This window comes from Sminthopsis crassicaudata, chromosome 1 (genome assembly GCF_048593235.1).
Source record: "Sminthopsis crassicaudata isolate SCR6 chromosome 1, ASM4859323v1, whole genome shotgun sequence".
NCBI lineage: Eukaryota > Metazoa > Chordata > Mammalia > Dasyuromorphia > Dasyuridae > Sminthopsis > Sminthopsis crassicaudata.
This window is the reverse complement of record NC_133617.1, coordinates 534,428,609-534,455,603: the sequence shown is the minus strand read 5'-3', so window position 1 is coordinate 534,455,603 and position 26,995 is coordinate 534,428,609. Positions and strand designations below refer to the sequence as shown.

The window sequence follows — 26,995 nt, the reverse complement described above, 5'->3', positions numbered from 1 at the left end:
CTGCAAGGACTGAACCCTAAGTTGGCTCACTTTATGGCTGGAAGTGGGAGGCAGCTCTTGATGGGGACTGGGTGCAGTTTGAGTTGGAATCAGAATAAGGAATTTTGGAATTGAATGAGTGTCATTCTTCCCAATCTGTTGCATTGTTTCTGGGGGTATTGTGAAGGTGAAATGAGATAATGGATGTAAGAAACAAAGCTTAAAGCATTGTTTAAATTCCAGTTGTTGTTGTTATCTTTAGTTTCCAGCCCCCAGGCCTCTTTTCCTCTCTTCTAGTAATGACTTTATTCCTAGAATGTTCTACTCTATTCTTACTGAAGTCAAACAATATTTAAAAAGCGATACAATGAGGTGCCGATAAATATATGTGTGTGTGTGTGTGTGTGTGTGTGTGTGTGTGTGTGTGTGTATGTATAACTATACTCCCTCTGGGAGAAAAAATGTATACGTAGAGCTTTTAAAATTTAAATTATTCATATGTTCTTGGGTCAAAACAATCAACAAAATAGTAAATCAAGCCTTGATTTGTATCAGTTTCTTAGGTATAAATGTTTACACTAAAAATTTCACAATTAGCCTGTTAGAGCTGACTCCAACACAGCCCTAACTATTTGGTTTCCTTTGTACAAATGGAAGGTGAAAGGAGGGGTGATGCTTAAGTCTTGCTCTCATGTGAATTGGTTTAAAAGAAGGAAGAATAAATATACAGTCAGGTATAGAACCTATCTTAAATAGGGAAGGAGTAAAGAAAGGCAATAAGAAAAAGGGAGAAGGTGATAAGAGGAAGGGAGGATTTAGAGAGGAAATGATTAGAAGCAAAATAATTTTTGAAAAGGAATAGGCTAAAAAGAGAGAGAGAAGGATAAATAGAATGCAATAAAATGAAATACTCAGTGATCCTGACAGTGAATGGGATGAACTCGTCTATAAAATGAAGCAGAAAACAGAATTGATTGGAAACCAGAGTCTAACAATATGTTTTTAAGAAATACACTTGAAATGAAAGACATATGCAAAATTAAAGTGAGAATCTGGAAAAGAACATAGGCTTCAGCTAAAGCAAAAAAAAAAAAAAAAAAAAAAAAGGTGTGTCAACCATGATCTCAGGCAAAGCAAAAGGTAAAAGTAGACCTAATTAGAAGGAATAATCAAGGGAACTACATTTTGTTAAAAGATATCTATAGACAATATTTCAATAAGTAATTTAAAAGTCTCATTTCTCAAATTCATAAGGAATTGAGTTAAATTTATAAAAATAAGAGCCATTTCTCAACTGATAAATGGTCAGACTGTTTTCAGAAGAAGAAATCAAAGTTATCTTTAGTCATATGAAGAGATACTCTAAATCACTATTAATTAGAAAAATGCAAATTCAAATGACTGAGATGCCATATTACACTTATTATAAGAGATAAATGTTGGAGGGGATGTGGGGAAATAGGTACACTAAGGAATTGTGAACTGGTCCTTTTTTTTTTTTTTTTTTTTTTTTCCCTGAGGCATTTGGGGTTAAGTGATTTGCCCAGGGTCACACAGCTAGGAAGTGTTAAGTGTCTGAGACCAAATTTGAACTGGGGTCCTCCTGAATTCAAGGCTGGTGCTCTATCCACTGCGCCACCTAGCTGTCCCTGATCCAACTTTTCAGAAGAACAATTTAAAACTATGCCCAAGGGTCATAATAATTATAAATAAAACTAAAGCCTTTGATCCAGAAATATCACTATTAGTTCTCTATCCCAAAAAGATAAAAGGAAACAGATTTATATGCAAAAATATTTATAGTAGATCTTTTGTGGGTGGCAAAGAATTGGAAATTGAGGGATGACTGAACATGTTGTGATATGTGATTGTGAAGGAATAATATCTTGCTATAAGGATGATGAGCAGCATTGTTTCAGGGAAAAATGGGAAGGACTTGTATGATCTTATGCAAAGTGAAGTGACCAATACTAGAAGATCAATGTAATGATGATCAACTAAGGAAGACGTAGCTACTCTGATCAATAAAATGATACAAGACAATTCTTAAGAATTCATGATGAAAAATACTATCTACTCCAAAGAAAGAACTGTAATGCCAGAGAAATGGAGGCAAGATAGAGATTAGAGAGTATTTAATAATTTATTTAATGGAGAGATTTGCTGGGACCACATGGATCCATGGTTTGATCCCAGGGCTGAATGAGACTATCATCTCCAAGAATCCAGCAAACAATGCGAGTTCTCAATGAGGGATATACACATGACTCAGACTCAGGGAGATGACAGAGGCAGCAGCGGAGTCAGAGTGCTGAGAGCAGGAATGGGACTCTGACAGGGTGAGCGGGAGATGACATAATAGGGGAAGGCACCCTGAACATGGGGAGAGGCATCTTGATAAGACAGTATCTGACATTCTTTATCCTTATCAAATATTCTGATAAAAAGGGAGGGGAGGTTTTGCAGGACTGATCTTTGAGAAGCAGGGAAACTGAGTTGGGACTGGGTCAGAATAATTAGAGAAACTGAGAACTGTGGCATAACAGAACTACTTAACTCCGAGTTAAAATTGAAACATAATTTTCTTACTTTCCTTATTTTTCTTGCTTTTTTGTAATGTGGTTAATATGGAAATGTTTTGTATGATTTCACATGTGTAATTGATATCCTATTCCTTACCTTTTCATTATATAGGGAAGGGACTGGAGGGAGAGAGAGAATTTGAAACTCAAAATTTTAAAATATTTTAAAAATAGATGATATGTTTTAATTGAAGAGAACTATGTAATAACAAGGCTATCTTTGGTCACAAAGGATATCTTCAGACACAAATTGAACCCCAAAATACAACCAATTCATTGTAGTCTCATATAGGGAGAATTTTGTCACTTTCTGTTCTGAGACTTTTTCATTCTCACATACCACCACCCCCTGTTCTTTCACTGTAAATGAACATTTATTCTTTTAATCTATTTAATGCAAAGAGAAATGCTATGTATTTTAGAAAAGACATGTCAAAGTATGAGTATTGGGAAATTCAAGTGATATAATAGAAAGAGCATTGGACTAAGTCAAAAAAAACTCAAGAGGTATTTTTCAGCTTTGCCATTAACTATGATCTATAAAACTCACTGTAATCTACCTAGATAGCAAGTAATTCTAGAAACATCATAAATCGGGTACAGAGATGTGACATAATAATAATCTATCTGCTGTCTTCTGTCTCTCTCTGTCTCTCTCTCTCTGTCTCTCTCTCTCTGTCTCTCTCTCTCTGTCTCTCTCTCTGTGTCTCTCTCTCTCTCTGTCTCTCTCTCTGTCTCTCTCTCTCTCTGTCTCTCTCTCTCTGTCTCTCTCTCTCTGTCTCTCTCTCTCTGTGTCTCTCTCTCTCTGTGTCTCTCTCTCTCTGTGTCTCTCTCTCTCTGTGTCTCTCTCTCTCTGTGTCTCTCTCTCTCTGTGTCTCTCTCTCTCTGTGTCTCTCTCTCTCTGTGTCTCTCTCTGTCTCTGTCTCTCTGTGTCTCTGTCTCTGTGTCTCTGTCTCTGTGTCTCTGTCTCTCTGTCTCTGTGTCTCTGTCTCTCTCTCTGTCTCTGTGTCTCTGTCTCTCTCTCTGTCTCTGTGTCTGTCTCTGTCTCTCTGTCTCCCTCTTTCACCACATTTATACACACACACATACATCAAGCAGTCAAAGTTCTTGATTTGCTTTAAAGACAACTTCAAAAGGAAGAAGAAACAAAAAGGAGAAAAATCTATTGGGGATCAGATAGATTTTTGGAAAAGCAGATTTCAAAGGTTCCATATAAAAAGGTAGAGAGAGAATATGATGAATTAACTAGATAACTGTTCTTAAAGCTAAGAAGACTATCCATGACACACAAACTGTGTAACCTTGTACAAATCATTTAACCTCCATGCTCTAGGCAACATTATATAATACTATGATTCAGAGTAGAGACCCAATTTACATTAGTAAAAGGAGTTTTCTCACCTATTGGTTTCCTATACAATTTTAATTTAAGGTCCATTCCTTATCCTTGTCCTATAAAAGAAGGATAGATAGGAACCTATGAATTAAAAATCAGCACAGATATTTGGCCTAGGAGGAACTAGAAGATCTTAAAAATGGAGTTGAGGGAAAATGGGAACTTTCTGAAGAGACCAATATGTATGTAACTTACCAAATAACTTAGATTTTTTTTTTAATTACAAAACCCCCAACCAAAAATTAAACTTGAAATACAAAAATTAAAAGGAGAAATCAATAATATTGAAAGTAAAAAAACTATTGAATTAATAAATAAAACCAAGAGTTGGTTTTATGAAAAAGCCAATAAAATAGATAAACCTTTGGTAAATCTGATCAGAAAAAGGAAAGAGGAAAATCAAATTGTCAGTCTTACAAATGAAAAGGGGGATCTTTCCACCAATGAAGAGGAAATTAAAGAAATAATGAGTTACTTTGCCCAACTTTATGCCAATAAATTTGATAACTTAAGTGAAATGGATGACTTCCTCCAAAAATATAGGCTCCCTAGATTAACATAGGAGGAGATAAATTGCTTAAATAGTTCCATTTCAGAAAAAGAAATAGAACAAGCTATTAATCAACTCCCCAGGAAAAAATCCCCTGCACCAGATGGATTTACATGTGAATTCTACCAAACATTTAAAGAACAATTAGCCCCAATGCTATATAAACTATTTGAAAAAATAGGGAATGAAGGAGTCCTACCAAACTCCTTTTATGACACAGACATGGTACTGATACCTAAACCAGGTCGATCGAAAACTGAGAAAGAAAATTATAGACCAATTTCCTTAATGAATATTGATACTAAAATCTTAAATAAGATATTAGCAAAAAGACTTCAGAAAATCATCCCCAGGATAATACACTATGATCAAGTAGGATTCATACCAGGAATGCAGGGCTGGTTTAATATTAGGAAAACTATTAGTATAATTGACCATATTCATAATCAAATTAATTAAAACCATATGATCATCTCAATAGATGCAGAAAAAGTATTTGACAAAATCCAACATCCATTCCTACTAAAAACTCTTGAGAGTATAGGAATAAATGGATTATTCCTTAGAATAATCAGGAGCATATATTTCAGGAGTGAAACAAGGTTGCCCACTATCACCATTACTATTCAATATAGTACTAGAAACGCTAGCCTCGGCAATAAGAGCCGAGAAAGAGATTCAAGGAATTAGAGTAGGAAAAGAGGAAATCAAACTATTACTTTTTGCAGATGACATGAGGGTATACTTAGAAAACCCCAAAGACTCTGCTAAAAAGCTATTAGAAATAATTCAGAATTTTAGCAAAGTGGCAGGATACAAAATAAATCCACATAAATCCTCAGCATTCTTATATATCACCAACAAAATGCAACAGCAAGAGATACAAAGAGAAATTCCATTCCAAACAAATGTTGAGAGTATAAAGTATTTGGGAATCCATCTACCAAAGAATAGTCATGAATTGTATGAGAAAAATTACAAAACACTTGCCACAAAAATAAAGTCAGATTTAAATAATTGGAAAGACATTCAGTGCTCTTGGATAGGCCGAGCGAATATAATAAAGATGACAATACTCCCCAAACTAATCTATTTATTTAGTGCTATACCAATCAGACTCCCAAGAAACTATTTCAATGACCTAGAAAAAATAACAACAAAATTCATATGGAAGAATAAAAGGTCGAGAATTGCAAGGGAACTAATGAAAAAAAACTCAGAGAAAGGTGGTCTAAGTGTACCTGATCTAAAGCTATATTATATAGCAGCAGTCACCAAAACCATTTGGTACTGGCTAAGAAATAGAACGGTAGATCAGTGGAACAGATTAGATACAAAGGACCAAAAAAAGGGTACATCTATAGCAATCTAATCTTTGACAAACCCAAAGATACCAACATTAGGGACAAAAATTCATTATTCGGAAGAAACTGTTGGGAAAACTGGAAATTAGTATGGCAGAAATTAGATATGGACCCACACTTAACACCATATACCAAGATAAGATCAAAATGGGTCCATGATTTAGGCATAAAGAATGAGATCATAAATAGATTAGAGGAACAGGGAATAGTCTACCTCTCAGACCTGTGGAGGAGAAAGGAATTTATGACCAGAGGAGAATTAGAGATCATTATTGATCACAAAATAGAAGATTTTGATTACATCAAACTAAAAAGTTTCTGTACAAACAATACTAATGCAAACAAGATTAGAAGGGAAGTAACAAATTGGGAAAATATTTTTAAAAGGAAAGGTTCAGACAAAGGTCTCATTTCCAAAATATATAGAGAACTGACTCTGATTTATAGGAAACCAAACCATTCTCCAATTGATAAATGGTCAAGGGATATGAACAGACAGTTCTCAGATGATTAAATTGAAACTATTTCCACTCATATGAAAGAGTGTTCCAAATCACTACTGATCAGAGAAATGCAAATTAAGACAATGCTGAGATACCACTACACACCTGTCAGATTGGCTAAGATGACAGGAACAAATAATGATGAATGTTGGAGGGGATGTGGGAAAACTGGGACACTGATACATTGTTGGTGGAGTTGTGAAAGAATCCAGCCATTCTGGAGAGCAATTTGGAACTATGCCCAAAAAGTTATCAAACTGTGCATACCCTTTGACCCAGCATTGCTGTTATTGGGATTATATCCCAAAGAAATACTAAAGAGTGGAAAGGGACCTGTATGTGCCAAAATGTTTGTGGCAGCTCTTTTTGTTGTAACTAGAAACTGGAAGTTGAATGGATGTCCATCAATTGGAGAATGGTTGGGTAAATTGTGGTATATGAAGGTTATGGAATATTATTGCTCTGTAAGAAATGACCAGCAGGAGGAATACAGAGAGGCCTGGAGAGACTTAAATCAACTGTTGCTGAGTGAAATGAGCAGAACCAGAAAATCACTATACACTTCAACAACAATACTGTATGAGGATGTATTCTGATGGAAGTGGAAATCTTCAACATAAAGAAGATCCAACTCACTTCCAGTTGATCAATGATGGACAGAAATAACTATACCCAGAGAAGGAACACTGGGAAGTGAATGTAAATTGTTAGCACTACTGTCTATCTACCCAGGTTACTTATACCTTCGGAAGCTAATAATTAATGTGCAACAAGAAAATGGTATTTACACACACATATTGTATCTAGGTTATATTGTGACACATGTAAAATGTATGGGATTGCCTGCCATCGTGGGGAGGGAGTGGAGGGAGGGAGGGGATAATTTGGAAAAATGAATAAAAAAAAATTACAAAATATAGAAAGATAAGTGACAGAGAATAAATTTATAAGATTAACACAATGCTATAAGTAAAACAAGCTAAGAGAGTGAAACTGGTTATGAAGCTAAGGACAACAAAAAACTTCAACTATATTTGAGAAAAATGGGAGGATCAAAGAAAGAATAGAAATGTTGCTTGTGATTTTTGTTTTTTCAATCATTTCAGTCATGTCCAATTACTTGTAATCCCATTTGTGTTTTTTGTTTGCTTTTTTTTGGCAAAGATACAGGATGGTTTACCATTTCCTTTTCTAGCTTATTTTACAAATGAAGAAACTGAAGCTAACAGGTTTAAATGGCTTGCCCAGGATCATAAAACTGCTAAGTGTCTGAGGTCGGAGTTGAATTCAGGAAGACTCATCTTCCTGAATCTAGGCTTGGCATTTTAATCCATTGTATCCCTGAACCGTCCCCTCTTGGTAAGATGTGATTACAAAAAGCAGACAAGAGAGAGAAATCAGAGCTTCTCAATTCTCTTTATTTTCTAATTTTTTTTTCTAAAGAGAATGATTTTTGAATTGGAAATGATGGGAAAAGAATTAACAAGGAATAGGAACATGTTCTTTAAAAGACTCTAATAATAATAATAATAATAATAATAATAATAATAATAATGATGATGATAATGATAAATTACTCTTATTATTATAGTTTGAACACCTAGCTTGGTAGGTATCCATGGAGTGGTCCATGGATGTATGCTTGTCTCTGTGCTTTTAGCAATGATTTGAATAAAGGCATAGATGGTTAGCTTATCAGAGATGAAGATTACACAAATTTGGGAGAAATAGCCAATTTTGATAAAAATAACATTAGATGAAACAACAGAGTTAAGGCAAAGCTGATAAAGTCTAATTTTGCCTGTTTCTCTGTCAATAGGAATTGTCTTTACATTGTAAAAATGTTTAACCTGAAGCTGATATTCAAGTTAAGTAGAGACTCATTTGCATCCTGAAATCAAACTATATAAAAAAAACATATTTAAAGCAATTAACATCTACATAATACCTGCCTTAATATACAGTTTGATAACTATAAAGCATTGTAAAAGATTTGGAAAGCAACCTAACAAGGAATCTTCACAATATTAATGAAATGCAAGGCCCATCATCCTAAGAGAGCTAAGGAAAAATTAATTCTTCCCCATTAAACAGAGGAAGAAAATTGGTTTCAATTTCAAATTTTTTTAGAAGCCTTATCTCTTTATAGACAAAAAAGATAATCATTTCCAGAGAGTAGGAGGCAATGAACAGAGCAAGAAAAGACATCTCCTAGGGAAAGAATACCACTGAGTTATGATCAAAAGGTTAAAAAGGATACTCTCAAACCAGAGTTCACAAGGAAATTAAGTCTAAGGACTACTGCAGAGGCAAAAAAAGGGATTCATAATCATGATCCAAAACCAGGGAGTCAGTAGGTCAAGAGAGCCATTAATAGGAGTGAGATTGGTTTTTCATGCATAACTTTTGCCTAAAGCAGAATTCTTCTTTGGCAGTATGTAATCCAAAGTGAATAAAGTGTTGGGTCTGACTAAAGTAAAGAAGATTCAACTTCCAGAGTTCAAATCTGACACATGTGGATGATTGTTGTCCTTCATTCTCAAGGAGAACTAAAATGACATTACTAGATTGAGGTCAAGGTACAGTGTTTCAGATTGTGACTCCAAACCAAATATGAACTCAGAAAGCTCCATCACAGATTGGGCACAAATAGTGTAGATGAACAATTAGAATGGAGATGGTTCTAAAATTGCAGCTCTCACTTTTGTTTTTGTTTTGAGTTACTGCAATTCTGCATCACTCATAGAGCATAGCACCTTCTTTGATATGGGCAGTCTTGGGTCAGTATGTTTCATGTTTCACAATTGATTCCAAAGTTCTCCAGAAAGACCTTGAAAACATCCTAGTATCACTTCTTACCTCCCTGTCAGCACTTGCTTTGTATGAGTTCTCTGTAAAATAGTCTTTATTTTATTTTATTAATTTTATAATTATAACATTTTTTACAACATTATCCCTTGTACTCCCTTCTGTTTCGAATTTTCCTCTACTTCCCTCCATCCCCTCCCCTAGATGGCAGACATTACCATATATGTTAAATATGTTATAGTATATCCTAGGTACAATATATATGTGCAGAACCGAATTGTGTTGTTGTTGTTGTTGTTGTTGTTGTTGTTGTTGTTGTTGCAAAGGTAGAATTGGATTCGGAAGGTAAAAAATAACCTGGGGAGGAAAACAAAATGCTAATAGTTTACACTCATTGTAAAATAGTCTTTTAGGCAAACATTATGTTTGGCATTTGAACAAAGTGGCCAATTCATTGGAGTTGTGTTCACTGTAATAGAATTTGAATATTTGGCTCAAGAAAAAACCTCTTCAAAATATTCCTAAGACAATTCAAATGGAATCAATTCAGTTTCCTGTCATGGCTCTGTTGTACCATCCAGTGCATCGGCTTCATCATTTGTGTAAATCTCTGGAAAATATGTAGTTATTCCTCCCACATCATGATTTTCCCCACTGAGGTTTTGGTATTATGCATTCAGTATAAGAAATTAAATGGAAATGGGGATAGGGGACAATTACTGAAGCCATGATATACAAAAGCCAGCAGACAAGACTAAAAAAGTTTAGAAACTCAAAAATGCACAAAATATATGTAATATACGTATAATATCAACCCAAATTTTACAGTAAAATACTGTAAGCATCCCATAAAAGAAAAAAAAAATTCAGATTTCTTCTCTGGTAGAAAGGAAAAGCCAAAACATTTACATAGATTTTCTAGATCGAAGGGGCACAGTGCCCCACTCCCTAAGAAGTGGAAGTAATAACTGTATTACAAATTTATCCACAGCATTCAAAATTTCTCCATTTGTTGTATAACCAATGATTCACATATGGATGATGTAGTACTGGCTGGTGAAGAACTTCTGTTTTATTGTAGCAGAAAGTTGATTCATATTTTGTTACATCTCAGTCTTGAAGGATACATTAAGTGCATTATATCATCTGCAAACAAAAAGTCTAATATCAACTCTTCCTCTACTTTAGTTTTAGCTTGTAGCCTTTTCCAGTTAAATAATTTGCTGTCAGCATAATTTAGTTTCAATGTACCTTGATGCCACTTTTGTCCTCATTGAAGGCATTTAACAACATCACTAAAAACATCATGCTAGCTGTGTGACCCTAGATAAATCATTTTATTCTATTTCCCTCAATTTTCTCATCTATAAGATGAGCCGGAAAAGAAAATGTCAAGCCACTTCAATATTTTTGCCAAGAAAAGTCCAAACAGTGTCATGAAGAATTAGACACAACTAAAATTAATTGAACAATGGCCTAATGATAACTAAGGTTCTTTCCAATGTACAAGTCTATGATTTTTTTTAATAGTTTTAATATCTTAATTTCCAGTTTTATATCTTAAATTATTCCTTTGTGCCGAATATACAGAATCATGTCTGGATAGATGTAACACTGCACAACAGCGATCTTCCACCCTTGGCCATCAAGAATCCAGAGTGTCTAGGTCTTCTACACCAGCTGGATAGGGATCAGGATGTTTGGGTCCAATATTACTGCATTCTAAAAGATGGTTGTCTGTATTTCTATGCCAGCATTCGCTCCACTCAGGCCACAGGTAAGTACTCCAGATCATTCAAAAGCAATTTTAAATGAATGAATTGATATAGATTAAGAAAAAGAAATATATATATATACATATATATATATATTTATTTATTTATAATCCTGTAAACCTCTCTTCCTACTTTGAACAATTTTTTTGAGTCAGCATCATTATATATAATAATAGTTCCACACTATTCTCCTTGAAATTTTTAAAATGGAAACCAGCGAGATTTTGGTACCCTAGTATCTAAAAGAAAGCTTAGCTAGGACTCTATTTTTAGCACCAACAAATTCATGGGTAACAATGGTAATCACTATCTGAAAAGAATGGGCCACATGTACCACTCACCTTTTGAATACCCAATCTTATTCACTCAAATGTCTTAAATATATAAGAAAGTAAATTCTTTGGATCTGATAATCCAGCTGGTAAGCATCAAAGTTTAAATACCAGTATCATTACTGATACTGTAGCTTAACAAGCTGGTCCTAGAACTTCCAGACCCATTCCAAAAAAGGTCTCACTTCTGGGTTTTTTTTTTTTTTAATTTAAGGTTTAATTTCCCCAAAAATACATGTTAAAACATTTTTTACAATTTTTTTTTAAATTTTGAGTTCCAAATCAAATTCTTCTCTTCTGCTCCCTCCCATCCCACAGACAACCTTAATCTACATTTGGCCAGGAGATTGAGGGAAAAGATCTTTTTTCTGAAGATTACAAATGAACCCAGTTTGGGTCCTGATCTAAGCAGAGAAAGGAATATTATAAGATTCAACAAATGGTTGATATGAACAGGCAATTCTCAAGAGAAGAAACCCAAGCTATCTATACCTATATATTATCAGGCTTCAAATGACTAATAATTAGAGAAAAGCAAATTAAAGTAATTTTGTAGTTCTATCTCATACCCATCAAATGGGTAAAGATAATTTATAAAATGAATTAGATTTTAGAGTCGTGGGAAACTAGGCCCTTTAGGGCACTGTCAGTAGAATTGTAGGTGGGTATAATCATTTTGGAAAGCATTGAAACTTCACATCAAAAGTCTTAGATTGTGCTTGCCCTTTAACCCAGATATGCTACTGACATGTCTATATCCAAAGAGATCAAGAAAAAGAAAAAAGGTCCTCTATTGCAAAAAAGTAAGCAACTTTTTTTTTTGTGCCAAAAATCTGAAACTAAAAATATGCCTATCAACTGGGAAATGTCTGAACAAATTTTGTTATAAGAATATGTTGGAATATTATTGTTCAGTAACAAATAAATACATGATTTTTAAAAGCCATAGAAAAGCTTGTAAAATTTGCTATAGAGGGAAGTAAGCAGAATGAGAACAACTTATACTATAATATACCATCAATATCATAAAACCAAACAGTTTTGAATAACTTTGCAAACTGATGAAGAACAAAATGTGCAGAACTGAGAGAACAATTTATACTACAATAACAGCATTGTGAACACACACACACACACACAAAAAAATCTGTAATGTAATGACTATCCTGAATGCCAAAAAAAAAAAAAAAAAAAAAACCCAAAATCTTTAATAAAACATGGTATCCACATCTTAACAGAAAAAATGAGGAATTCATGGTGCAGATTGAGGCATATTTTTTGACTACCAAAAAATGAGGGAATTAGTTTTGCTTGACTGCATATTTGGTTTTTTGTTTTGTTTTGTTTTGTAATTTTAAGTTTTTTTTTTTAATTTAATTTTCATTTTATTTTATAATTATAACTTTTTTTTGACAGTACATATGCATGTACACATATGCATGTACTTGCACTTACTTCTGTTCAGATTTTTTGACTGCATATTTGTTATAAGGAAATTTTCTTCTCTTTTTTAATGGTGGAAAGCTAAGGGGATAAGAAAATAGATTTCTGTTAACTTTTAAAAATCTTCAATTTAAAAAATGAGGAAGAAAGAGTGGAGAATATAAGAACAATAATACAATATGATACAAATGATGAGGATGGAGATTTGGGGGAAGATACTTATTGTTAACCTAAATGAGATATAAGACTGGACTGAATTAATTTCTTAACATGCAATTGCAAATTTAGTATAAAGGCCCTCAAAAGAAGTTTCTAGCATAGAACCTTTCTTTAAATTACAAAAATGTGAACTACTCGACTCACTATATAAGGTATAATTTGAATTTTGGAGATAATCATTTGGTTCAATTATCTGATTATAAACCAATCCCATTTATTTCATAGTAAGGCACAATGAAACAGTTCCTATAAGGAGAAAAAAAGAGTGAACTATTATCACAGACATAATCATGATGCATAAAAATTTAAGAACAACATTTTAATAGATATTATGCTAAGTACATGTAATCTCCAATTTTTTGAATCATAATGATTGGGCAGAAGTAATCAAAACTACATGGGAATAGGCTGAGGTATAAAGTATCCCTGTCATCTTATCTACTATTAGTTATTCCAAAGCATGAGCCTACAGAAGATGACTTTACATCCATTATTTTTATTCAAATACAAGTAGCAATTATTCTATCGAAAGGAGCAATGATTCCCCAAACATTAATATTTTTGTGAAACGGGATAGCAGCTTGTCCTAGGACATTGGCAGTATGACCAGCAGAGAAATGACAAAAAAAAGAATACAATGACAATGATAACATCCTCCACATCACACAAGTATAAAGAAATCAAAGAGAAAGCTGTAACTAAATATGTTAAGACACTGGCATCCTAAATGGATTCCATCCCATACTTGAATTAAAAATATATGTTTAGAGCAATTTAAAATTCTTCAATACCAGTTGTAATAAATACTTTGGGAACTATAAGATAGACTATAATATGTTTGAAAGGTATCCTAACAAAACCTTGTGTAATATTCATGAAGTGTAGGGCCCATCACCGCAAAGTAATTATAGATAAATTAACACTCCTCCATAAAAAAAGGAAGAATATTGATAGACATTTTTGGAGTACATGATATATGTTGAAATACCCATAACAATATTTTGGGACAAGCAGATATCATCAAGCACCTTCTTACACCAAGAAAAAATTGTGGTTAATAAAGTATATGACATTGTACTTTCTAAATATTAGTGAGCATGATTTATTATGAGAAAATCTATGAAGTGATTTCATTCCAAGAGTGGAATAAAAAGATCTTCTATTGGAAATCTACATGTGAACTCAGCCAACAGTATATCAACAAAGAAACATCCAACAAAAGGTTGTATCATATGATTTTGTTTGTTAATGGTCCTCATTACCACAAGAAATTGAAAGAAAGGTTATGTTTAAAGAACCCAAACTTTAAAGTGATAAGAACTGTATATGATACACTATAAGATGTAACCATTTATAATCTAGCTGATATCCAGATTTTACTTGATGGCTAAAATTATATATTAGCCCCTCTCTATTGTTCATGTGCTGATAGACCACAAATCTCCATACTACAAATACAAATTTAAAAGTATCCTAGAGAATTCAACAATCAAGTCTATATAGGAACTGTACTCTTATTAAATCAAAATGTTGTCCGTTATAGTTGCCCGTGATAATCTACTGATCCATTGTAACCTTTGGATCCATTGAAGAATGTTGATTATAAAAACTCAACAATAATGTTTTAAATAGATGGCACCATACTAAATACTCATAATCTCCAGACTATAAGAAATTAAATGCTTTTCAAGTAGGACCCTGTGAAAGAAAGCAAAATCTAATGGGAATAAGATGGGGTGCATATTGTCCCCATTCTACTATCTGCTACTTGAATTATACCAATGATGCTTTTGTTGAATTTATAAAAGATGAGTTTGCATCCTAATATTTTTATTCAGCTATAAAACAGATTATTTATGTACCTGTCTATAGAACATAAAATATAATAGAATACTAGCAGGATAGTAACTTGTCCTCGAAGCATTTCAATTTGAACTATATAGAAAAGATGTAAAGAATGAAATAGAAGTAAATATAGTGCTATGTCCTATTCCCACATCTTAATATTTAGTAGGTCTCCATATTTAGAAATTACAAATACTTGTATAGTGACAATTATTTAAAATATTGTCATTAAATATTTAAGAACCAACATTCTGTCAAAGTGATTATGGAAAAATAATTCTGTCCCTAATGAAAATCCATATTTATAGTATGGGGTTTTGTTATAGAGTAGGTTTTTTTCAGAAAAAAAGCTGAATTTCTGCAAACTCTGTGGCAGTTTCCACCATTTATTTCATTGTACAATATGTTTTAATTAATAAGTCCAGACTTACTTCCAATAGCAATGTCCTGATGCTGAGCAGTAATATTAATAATAACTGACATTTTTATACTTCCATGAGATTTGCAAAGTGCATTATTTTATTTTATCTTCATGAAAAACCATATGAGCTAGGTACTAAAAGTACCTATTTTTCTTTCCTTTGTACACAAGAAAATTGGAGCTTAGGAAAGATGAATACCTGTGATCACACTGCTAGCAATTATTAGCAAGAACTCGATATTAAAACTGTTTTGATAGCAATATCTTTTGGTAGAAAGAGACCTTTTCTATTTTTCTTAAAAAGGAAGCAAAATATTGGCCAAGTAATATAGAATCATAAAATCGGAAGAAACTCCGTATGTCTTCTCAACCAACCTAAGAGGAATCCTCCCCAAAAACATTCCCAACAAATTTTTATTGATCCTCTGCTTAAATAACTTCCAAAGAAAGAGAACTTACTACTGATATGACATCTCACATTTGAACAAGTTAGAAAAAGTTTCTCTTACTTTGAACCAAAATCAGTCATTCATCATTAAATAAATAAATACATATTTTTTAAAAATTGCAAACACTGAATTCTACATATAATTGTAAATAAAAATTTTTTATTCATGAAATTGCCAATCTACTATACCTTATAGATATAGTTCCATCTCAACTTAGGCCTCACCAATGCTTTTTATTGTTTGGTTTGGGTTTCTGTTGTTTTATTATAACTTTTTGAGTTCATGGCACATGAGAAAGATTTCTATTTTTAAAATCCATATCAACTTTTTTTTTTAACTTTATCAAATCATCCACATAAACAGATTCCTTATAATTTTAATTTTTTAAATATGTTTTACATGCACTTGAAGCTCAGAAAAATGTCTGGATTGTGAACAGTCTCATAATTCTCATTTTTATCAAGTTGCAATCTTTTGAAAATATGAAAACCTTATTTAATTATTGCCTATGCTATGGTTTTAGAGATGTCCTTCTTTGGGAATCTAAAACATGTGCTCTTCAAAAAAAATAGAGGATCAGTATTCATTGAATGGAAATGAAATATTCACTATATATTGTAGTAGAAAGAGCATTGTTAGGATTCAGTATTTAGATTCAAGTCATGGATTTACCACTAAATATATGACTTTAAACAAGTCACCTCACCTCTTTAGGTATCAATTTTCTCATCCATAAAATGAAGAAGCCAGATTTTTTTCTGACTGTAACCTCTAAATTTCTCTAGTTCTGTGGTATTTGACTACATTTTGTCCCTCTCCATTCTTGTTCTACTCATCTCCTTCCTTAACTTTCTTTTTTCCTTTCATCCTCCAATAGGTGGGCTCTACCTTCAGGGGTATAGTGTGAGTGAACAGGTCCTTAGTTACAAGCATTCTGTTATTGAACTTAATCCACCATCTGAAGAGTTTAAGACTTTTTACTTCTGTGCAGAGAATGAAACGGAAAATAAACGGTAAGTCTTCTTCCCTGCTAGCTCTATTGGCTCTACATCTTCCTATGTGCCTTTTCCCTCTTAGTCCAAATTACTTTCTTTCCCTCTTTCAATGACTTCTTATCCAACTGCACTGCAAAGTCTTTTCAAAACGAACACAAAGTGTTGCTATGAAGCAAGAGTGTTTGTGCTCCCCTCACTTTCCCTTTTGTTTGGATTACAAGGGAAGAATTTAGCATCTAGGATCTATTCTCACACGCTCAGCAGCAGCATTTTCTAATGGCTCATTCTTCTAGGAGAAATCTAAGAGAGAATTCTGCTTGGGAGAGTGAGAAGAAAACACATTAAACCAAACTGCAATTCAGTAACCCTCAGGGAGGTCTTTTAATCTCTCACTCTAGAATTGTAGGGTCCTAGCATATATAGTCTGTGGAATAGAAGACCCCTTAAGAACATCCTTCCAAGCATCTTTTTATCTAATGCAAATCCCTGCTTACTGAAAATTGGACAAACTAATTTATAAAAAGGCAACCGGGTTACAAAATACCACTAGCAGTTGTGGACAGTAAAATAGGACATAGCCAGGGTTTTTTTCAGCTGTTTCTATTGAAGAAGGGAAGGGAGAAGAGAAAATAAATGGCTTTTAGTCACTGTCCTATACTGCATAATTATGCTGATGTATGTTCTTTTCTGTTTCACATCAAACTTCAATTCCCAGGTCGACCAACAACCAAAGGTAGGCTAAAGCCAAGCTGATTCTGATATTTTCAAAGTATTTTCATCTCAGAAATTGACATATATCCAAAATAAGGGTTTGATTTATATTTTTAATAGACTTTTAAAAAGTGGTAGAAAAAATGTTAATATAGATTAAACTTAAAAGTGTATATGTGTACATTTTCTCTTCTGGAGAGCTAGTTGTTAAACATTTGCTGACACACACCCCAGGGGTTTGGGAAGGTCTACTAGCAATCAGCCCCTTTCTTCAAATGAGTTGATGCAATCCCATCTGCCTGCCTTGGACAATTATACTGACTGCCTCGGGAGAGCCTGGTTGTTTTCCAACCTATTGAACAGCCATTGCCCTCCTTTCTAGGTTCTGCACATCCCTCCTCCATTCCTCCAGGCTCACCTTTGGTGCTTCGAATTTCCTGTGTTTTCAAGGTCTTATGCTCTCTAGAATCAAACCTAGGACAACCCAATAAAATAAATGACTCCACCCCTCAAGATATAAGTTTGTGGGTATTACTGCTTCATCATTTAAAAAGCCTATGATCTCTATGTAATAGAAATATCAATGTATTGATCTATGGGATTACTAGTTCATTATCTCATATATTTGCTGATAAGTATAAACTTCACAAAGCATTGCCTATTGCTTGTTTGCTTTTTATATGCTTATTAAGTTCACAGACCTATTCTCTTCTGATTATCCTCTTTCCTTTCTGACTTCCATTCAGTATACTTTGCTATTTTGAACATCTGTACCACACCCTCTACGGTGGGTATTCTCCAAGGCTCTGTCCTGTCTTCTCTCTCAATGACCTCCAGAGCTCTGACAAGTTTAATTATTATCTGAGATCCACATATATAGCATCAGTCTTTCCTCTGAACTCCAATCTTGCATCACAATCTCATTAGAAAAACAAATACCCTGGAAAACAGAACCAGGAGAAAAAATGTTTTTTTTCATTTTTTTCAATTTTTTTTGTTTTGATTTATTGTTTTTTTGATTTTTTTTTTTTTTTATAAAGTCATTAGCTTCCATTTGCTCAATTCTAGTTTTAAAGGAATAATCTTCCTCAATGAGCTTTTGTACCTCCTTTCCCACTTGGCAAAATTTGCTTTTTAAGGCATTCTTCTCTCAATATCTTATTGTATTTCTTTTCTCAAATTTCCCTCTATCTCTCTTACTTGATTTTCAGAATCCATTTTGAGCTCTGCCATGGCCTGAAACCAATTCTTATTTTTTCTTGGAGACTTTGGATATTGGATCTTTGACTTTGTTAGCTTCTTCTTGTGTGCATTTTGATCTTTCTTGGCACTATAGTAACTTTCTATGATCAGAATCTTTTTTCTGTCATTTGCTCATTTTCTCAGCCTATTACCTAGCTTTTAACTCTTCGTCAAAGTAGAGCTCTGTTTCTAGGGTGGAGAATGCAATGTCCCAAGCTCTTGGAATTTTGCACATCTGTTTTTAAAGATTCTTCTAAGAATCTGTGACATAATCTGGATCTGAATATGGGCAAAACAATAGAGCCCTGCCTCAGTGCTAACAAAGAGACCCTTATAATCCCTTCTGACCAGTAATTTGGCCTGGTATGGCCTGCACTGATATTGCTCTCCAATCCCTCACTGGTGAAACAGATCTTTTCTGCTGATCTTCTAAGTTGTTTTTGGCTAGAAAATTGTTCCACTCCCTCTTTTTGTAGGTTCTGAAGCTATAAAACTTGTTTATAGTCATTATTTGAGAGGTTTGGGAGAGAGCTTTTGGAGTCTCTGCCTTTACTCTACATCTTGGCTCTGCCCTCAAAACTTACTATTTTTGTTGAAGGTAACCTGTTTTTCAAATTTTGAATATTAGTATCATCCTTGTTTTTCCTCTCACTTCCACACCTCACATATCAGACCAAATCTTGCTGCCAGATTACCAAATCTTGACATTTTTTCCTCTATCTCTCTCACTTCTGATCCTTTTTCTTGACTCATATGACCACCATCTTTGTTGAGGCCCTTATCAACTCTAATTTAGATTGTTGCAATGATCTTTTAAATGGACTCCTTTCCTCAAGGCTTTGTTTCCCCTTCTCCTTAAGTTCAGATCTGATCTGTCACTATCCTGATATACTCCAGTGGCTCCAATTGCCTCTAAGTTAAAATACAAATTTCTCTAATCATTTTTGAAGCTCTTCACAACCTGGTCTTAATCTATGTTTTAAGCCTAATTAAACATTCCTTAGCTCTGGCACAACTCATGTTTGGCATGGAGAGTGTAATGGGATGTGACCCCAGATGTGTCTTTCTATCTGAAATATAAAGGAAGCTACAGGCACAGGGGATTGTGATCACACTTTGTGTAATCAGAATAGGAGAGATACTTCTCAGGAAGCCTTTTTCCATTAGTAAGTAGATAACTTGAGGACAGAGATAGTTATTTGTTTTGCATCCCTTGGGGCCAACAGAATGATTTGCTCAGAGAAGATATAGAACAAGTGCTTATTGTGTTGAATAGAGCTGAATCTGACAAATTGCATCTGCAGTCATTGTGCCATTCCTAATACCTTGTCAACAGAGATCCTTAATATTTCCATAAAACCTCTGAGGTTTGAACCTTCTATACATTTCTATCCAATTACATAATACTTTCTTTCTCTCATGCATAGATCTAGTCTGGAGGTAGAGTAGCATGCAACAAGTCTCTTTATTAGTGCTCCTCACTCATCAAACAGTTAACATGAATAATCATAATATCAAGATTTAGCATTTCAACTTTCTCATGACTGCATTGTATAAACATTCTTTGTTCCTGTTTGTATCCTTTTTTTACCTTCCTAACCATGTATTCAAATGCATGTTCATGTATAATAACATATGATATATTGTAATGCCAGAGAAACTGAGCAAGATGGAAATTAGAGAGTATTCAATACAGAATTTATTAAGTGGAGAGATTTACTGGGACCAAATGGATCCGTGGTTGAGCTGAACAAGGCTATCATCTCAAAAAATCCAGCCCTGAATATCTGATAGAGGATTCTTTAATAGGGTAACAAGAACAATGACATAATGGGGGTGGTACCTGGATGGAGATGACCTAATGGGGGGAGGCACCTAGGATGAGGATGACATAATGGAGGGAGGGATAATGGAGGGAGGTACTGGAGAGGCTCCTGATATTCTAATGATGTCTAAAATGGATAAAGACCTTTATCCCATCAAACATTGAGGGAATGATTGTAACGTGAAGCAGAGTAACTGAATAGGACAATTAGGGAAACTGGGTCAGGACTTTAAAAGGGAACTGTGGCACAACAATATGTGTGGTGCATATGTGTATATATTTCATATATGTATTGTGTTTCTGAGCATACCTAGCTTTATGAAACATGACTCTACAATATATAAATGCCTTTATTCACATTTAATTACCTGCTATATTCCAGTCTCTCCACTTTGTTTCTTTTCTACATAAGCAGGTTAGTTGTTCAAAGAATTATTTATTATAAAGGACTGTCTTAATGCAGATGTAGGAAGTTTCAGCTGGCCATAGTCCAGCACAAGCAAACATAGAGCACAAAAAATAATAAAGCTGGATTTATTGAGAGAATCTACTTACAATAAGAAGAGCAGTCACAGAGGATGGTAGAAAGAGGTCAGGTGCATTGAGACCTAGGTAGGATTGAGTGTATTCCTCTGGGGCATGATGGAATAAGGCACCCCCCACCTAGTCAAACAAGACCAGGAATTATGAGAAGGGAGCAAGAAGCCTGGACCTGCAGACTGAATCTGATTAATTCTTATTAGGGGAGAGAATGCTTTTGAAAAATTGGCAAAAGTTAGTGACAGTCCTACTATGACTTTGGTGCTTCAGGTGACTTGGGTTTTTAAATTTATAGAGCAATATGGGGAGGCTACTGGGATTATTACATTATTTTGAATTAAGAATCTTTGTTTTGTTTCATTTCTTTAAATATAAATCTTAAGTACTACCTTCTTTCTACATAAAACCCTAAATCTTTCAACTCTAATTCTCTCTACCAAATTACCTTGAACTTAACTGCTTTGTATTTAATCTCTTTATATTTATTCCATATATGGCATATACAGAATATATATCTGTTTATATACAGAGTATATATCTATACTTGTTATCTCCTCCTTTTGAAATGCAAAATCTTCTAGGATAGAGTTTATTTCTTTCCTTCTTTGCAATTGCATGCCCTGAGCTGAGCACAGTGCCTAGAACATAATAGGCAGACTGTGTTAAAAGTCTCCCTTGCTCTGGTTCTCACTCCCTTTCAAGTCAGTTCAGTAAGTTTATATATAGCCAATAGCAGGAAATAAGATTGTCAAAAGGAACCTGAAATTCATATATAAGCTGTACCAAAAATCAAAGGAGCATGATTTAAAAATTGTATCATATATTAACCAAAATTCATATTCTAGTAATACGTGCTGAATCAGGGAGAGAATCTAGGTATTGTGGTCAAGTTTCTGGTTCTATGAGATGAAAAATCCAGACAAATTCTAGATCTCCAAAATTCCAGATCAACAGAAGATCAAAAAAGGTGCTGATATCTTTGAGATGATATGGATATAATAATTTTAAAAGTTTACCTTTGAGTTTGTTTATAAACAAATCCTAAGGTGTCTTGGACAAAGTATTAGTCTGTCCCCCATAAAAAAGTCCTATAAAATGAAACTTGTAACTCCTCTTTCTCACTTCTATCTCCATCAGGTCCTGCTACCAAGTATCCCTAACTCTAATCCTTAATTATGTGAATGATTATCTGGCTTCTCTCCCTCCCCATCCCTTTCCCAATGCTGTCTGCTTTCCTTCAGCATTCCATTCTCTGTCCCCTCACCATCTGCTTCACCACTTATTTTTATATCCTCAATATATAATTTAACAGTGATTGCTGCCCCATTCCTTGCTGCCAATCATGATCTCTTCTGGGTGAGCATCAAAAGATCTTAAACATGCCTATCCCATTTCACAATTCCATAAATCATCAATTCATTGGCATTTAATAAGGATGTTTTAATTGATTAATTTGTGCTCCTAAAGAACATCTTCCCCCTTCCCCCTCCCTCTCCCCCTCCCCCTCCCCCTCCCCCTCTCCCTGTCCCTCTCCCTTTCTTTCTGTCTTTCTCTCTTTCTTTTTCCCTTTGAAACTTCAATTCTAAGGTCAAATGGAATATTTTTCATCCCTTTATTCTCATCAGTATCTTTAGCTTGATTCCTTTTTTCTTCTTCATGGGAAAATTTCAGAATTTCACTTTTGAGAATATACCAACATTGCTGGACTACTTTCCCCTACAATTTTAGGCCAATATTAGGTTAAGGATCTTAACTCACCTTTGTCTGAATCTATTTAGATCTTTTCTCCACAAATTTAGTGCTCCTGTTAGAGTATGTATACTCTTTCTTGTATTCTTTATCACAAATTCTTAGACAAAACAGTTCTCTCTTACCAAGTTCCCATTCTATTTCAAAACTAATTCCTCCTTCTTTCCCAAAACTAAGTCCAAAATATTAGTTCCTCCTTCTGCTCCCCTCACTTTTTAAAGGATAACCTTATTAAGCCAAGTCAACAAGTTATTAGCTGCTCTTTCTGAAGAGCCAGAGTTCCTTCTGCATTTTTTTCTCATGTATTTCTCATATATTAAAATCTATTCCCAACTCTCTGCCACATTATGAATGATCTAATTAACCAGTTCACACAATGGTGTTAATAGCCAACAAGATTAAATCTGATTCAAGGGCAATAAATTCAAGTCAATAAATCTTAAAACACTTATTCTGTGTAAGGCCCCTTTACATTTTGGCAGGAGATAATGGGTTAAACCAACAGAAGAGTGTTCTAGTTAGGGAATTTCAGGCACCAGAGACAAGTGATATGATGATAAAGAGAGTTATATGGGGAAATACGATGTAGGAGTGAAGATGTCTTGTCTTCCTTCCATCCCTCTAATCATACCACATAGAGAACTGTCTCTTCTGTCTATGTATAAGACAGACCTAGGGGAGAACATTAATTAAATTAGTACTGTAAAAGTTTTTGCCAAATGAATTAGCATCATCTTTTTATCACATCCTTGCTAATCAAATGAAATGACAGATTACAATGTTCTCTGTACAGCATCAGAGTGAATGTTGCTGATATAATAATGACAGAGCTATACAGGCACTCTAATGAGAAAGCCAGAGCCTTTTCATCTAAGCCTTCCAGTCTCTCTGGATGGGAAAAGAGAATAATAAAATAGAAACTGTCAGTTAAATTCCATCAGTGGATTTTACCAATAAGAAACTATTTCAATACTTACCACAGAGTAGGCACTTAATAAATGCTTTTGTTTGATTGACCTGATAAATTTCTCAATATAGTAGATAACAAAATGAAAGAGTATATATTTCCAGGTTCTGTAACTCAGAAAATCTCTCAGCACAGGAATAATTTACTTTTATAGAATCTAGAAAGAAAATTCTAAAAAATAGCATTTAGCTGATGATGATATCTTCATTCATTCAAGGATGACCATGAAAAAACTAACTCGGGGCTCAGTAAAGCATATTTCTTGTCTCATGGAAGGAAGGGAGTTACCTGAACTTTCTGAATAGAGAAGAGATAGGGAAAATGGCCAGGAAACTGTCCCAGAAAATTTTGAGTTATGACTCAGTTCACAAAAATGATTCATTCCCTATCAATGTTCATATTCCCATAATAGGGAAGACATGTTCCAAAGTCCCACAAGGAAGTAGCTGCTGCCATCTAAGCCAGAAGAATGCCCTGGTATTTCTTTCCTTAGTGGGCTTCATTCAGACAGTGTATCTATTCACAAGACACAATAAAAATATTGCTGTTATTAATGACAGCTCCATCCTAGCATGGAATTAGGATAGAATGGTAGCAACAAGGAGAGTCAGATGGGACATTCTTGGCAAAGAAAGATATTGTGGCTACAGCAGTACAATATCTCTGAGGACATGAATGAATTCTTATGTCTTTTTTGTTTGGGTGGTTGGGGAAAGGTTTTTTTGTTGTTATTGTTGAAAACTCAATGCTGTCAATTTTGTGTACCACATGTAACTGGGGATGTACTTAATAAACTGTCTTATGTTTAGAAATAGCTATGATTTGTTTTTTGCCTGTGTACTCAGATATAGCCAGTGCTTTCTGAGATCACTCCTGTTCTAAGAGATTTACTAAAAGTTAGTACTGGATGCCTAAATTAACCTAGTGAACTAGTTTTTAAAAATCAATTTGTATCCATGTCACTTCCCTTCTACATATATAACTCTATTCAATAACTGTTGTAATTCTTTTTTGTAGATGGATTACAGCTCTGAAAGCTTCCATTCGGAAATGGCTCCCTTTACAACAAGCTATTGAAGATTTTATCAACCGGCCTTTGGAGGAAACCAGAATGTAAAGGAAATCATAGTTCTCAAGGTAGCATAGTTTATTTGCTAATTATCAGTTAATCCAGAAGCAAGAAAAATGTAGCATTATTATGATTTTATTACCACAGGTGATGAAACATTTCAAAATAAAATTCTTATCAATCTGAATAAAACATTATGATCCTTTCTATTCTTTGTATTAAGTGACATTAAAATAAAAAGTGTTATGGTGCTTTTGCCACTATGCCTATTCACACTATTATGCAAGAAGAGTCTTAATGCCTCCATCTATACCAAAAAAATAGTTCATAAAAAGTGGAGAGGGGGAACTCTATTCTGTTTAAGGATATAAAGATACGGCTTTCCAGAAAAGTTCTCTCAATTCAATTCAACAAACATATTTTTAATTACTTACAGGGGTAGGGAACGTCTCTCAGTATAAGCTGGCAAAATCATTTGCTAAGGCAACCACAGGTGATGATGAGTTGAAAACTAGGTACAATAACCTCCCACTGCTTATATTCTGTAAGTTGACAGTTTTATTTGGATCTCATATAATGTTATAAATGTCCAAATAGCCCTTGGCAAAAGGCCCTACCCCCAACTAGGTTGAAGGGCCTGGGCAGAGAGCTGTGAATAAAAAAAGAAATATAAAGCATTTTCTGTTTAGGGAGCTTAAGTTCTAGTGAGGAAAAACATCGGGTACACAGATAAATAAACAGGAATTAAATGCAAAATAACTTCATATTACAAAGGGAAGATAATAAAAAAATCTTAAAAGTATGATTTGTCCCCCCTTTTTTTTTCCTCTTACAATTTGATAGGATACATACATCAATTCCTAGAATTTAATTAATTGGTTATCACAATGCTGCTATGCTAACTCAAAATACCATGATGTAAATTAAATGCCTACATATTGTTAGAGTCTAATGCGAACAGCTTTGAAAAACTTTTGAGTATCAACAATTCAGACACTAAAGAGGAATGAAAAGCTATTGAAATCTTGTCTCTTTATAGTCTCATGGAATTTTAAACTTAGAAGGGAATTAGGTCTAATCACCAAATCACTCCAGAAGATTAATTTATCAAAAGCATTCAGCTATTGCAAAATGAGGCTAACACCTTGTTTTACCAACTACTCATTGAGTATTCTCTACATCATACCACCTACTGTGCTCTAGTCATCTACTGCCCAACTTTGCCAAACTGATTGGGGAATGATTTTACAAATTATAGTGTGATTGTAATGAAATAGTATTGCATTACAAGGTATCACAAATATGAAGAGTGTTATAGAGATTGATCTTATCCTCTACAACCCACTTTTGCCATGTGTTCTATAATTAAGAAAATACATCATTTCCAAGGAAAAGCTATTTTACAACAGCTCTCAAAATCAATGATGTACAGAAACAGATACAAGATTAGACCCAACAGGAATTTGATGTGGATATTTATTATTATTGAATTATTAAACAAGGGTACAGCTGTAAGTGACAAGGGGGGAGCCCCAAAACTCTCAGACTTTGCGGGGAAATGCTTGAGAAACTCCCTCAGAGAAGCTCTCCTCTGAGAGACCCACCCCAGGGAAGCAAGATAAAGTGGTTTAATTCTGTTATCTGGGTGGGACTAGTTGATCTAGGACCACTCCTACTTAGCCAGAGCTGGAGATCCAGATTTCTATTGACCTCTGTTGAGTTGGAGATTAGTCCAGGGGCACTCATTCAACTGGAAGATTCTTTATTCTGATTTCAACTCAAACTGTTCCCAACCCCCAAGAGCTACCCATTTAACAAGCTTCCTTCAGCTCAATTCCTTGCAGTGGACCTAAAAGCAGTACCCATGCCAAGCCAAAGGCCCTCCCTTGGCATAGCTACCTGTGAGGGACTCTCTGCCCACTGAAAAGATAGTCTCTTTTTCAGCATTAACTTCTCTTTGTCTCTCACGCATATTTCCCTAACAGGACCTTACCCCTCTTTACCTTTCTGTTGGAACTTCTCTGATAGACTTTTATTTCTCTGCTGGGACCTTGCCACTTAGAAGTCAGTCTTCCTAACAAAGGCTAACTTCCCAATGCCAAGTGCCAATAAATTTCTTTTTTGCCAGTGTAACTTTTCCAGTTTATAAATTCATTTATGAAGGACCTTTGCCAACCAGAAGGGGATTCCCACAAATCTCTGCCTTGCACTAAACCTCAACATTTTTGGTT

At 34.3% G+C, this 26,995-nt stretch overlaps 1 protein-coding gene across 1 annotated transcript in view; it reads left to right on the top strand.

Annotated features, from left to right (window-relative positions):
- Positions 1–24,981, top strand: part of LOC141550846 (uncharacterized) — a 153,030-nt gene extending 128,049 nt beyond the window's left edge. The window contains exons 10-12 of the mRNA XM_074281919.1: positions 10,773–10,959; positions 16,544–16,679; positions 24,713–24,981. Coding sequence (XP_074138020.1) covers positions 10,773–10,959; positions 16,544–16,679; positions 24,713–24,812 — 423 coding nt within the window. The 3' untranslated portion in view covers positions 24,813–24,981. The remainder of the gene's footprint in view (positions 1–10,772; positions 10,960–16,543; positions 16,680–24,712) is intronic.
- The last annotated feature ends 2,014 nt before the right edge of the window (positions 24,982–26,995 follow it).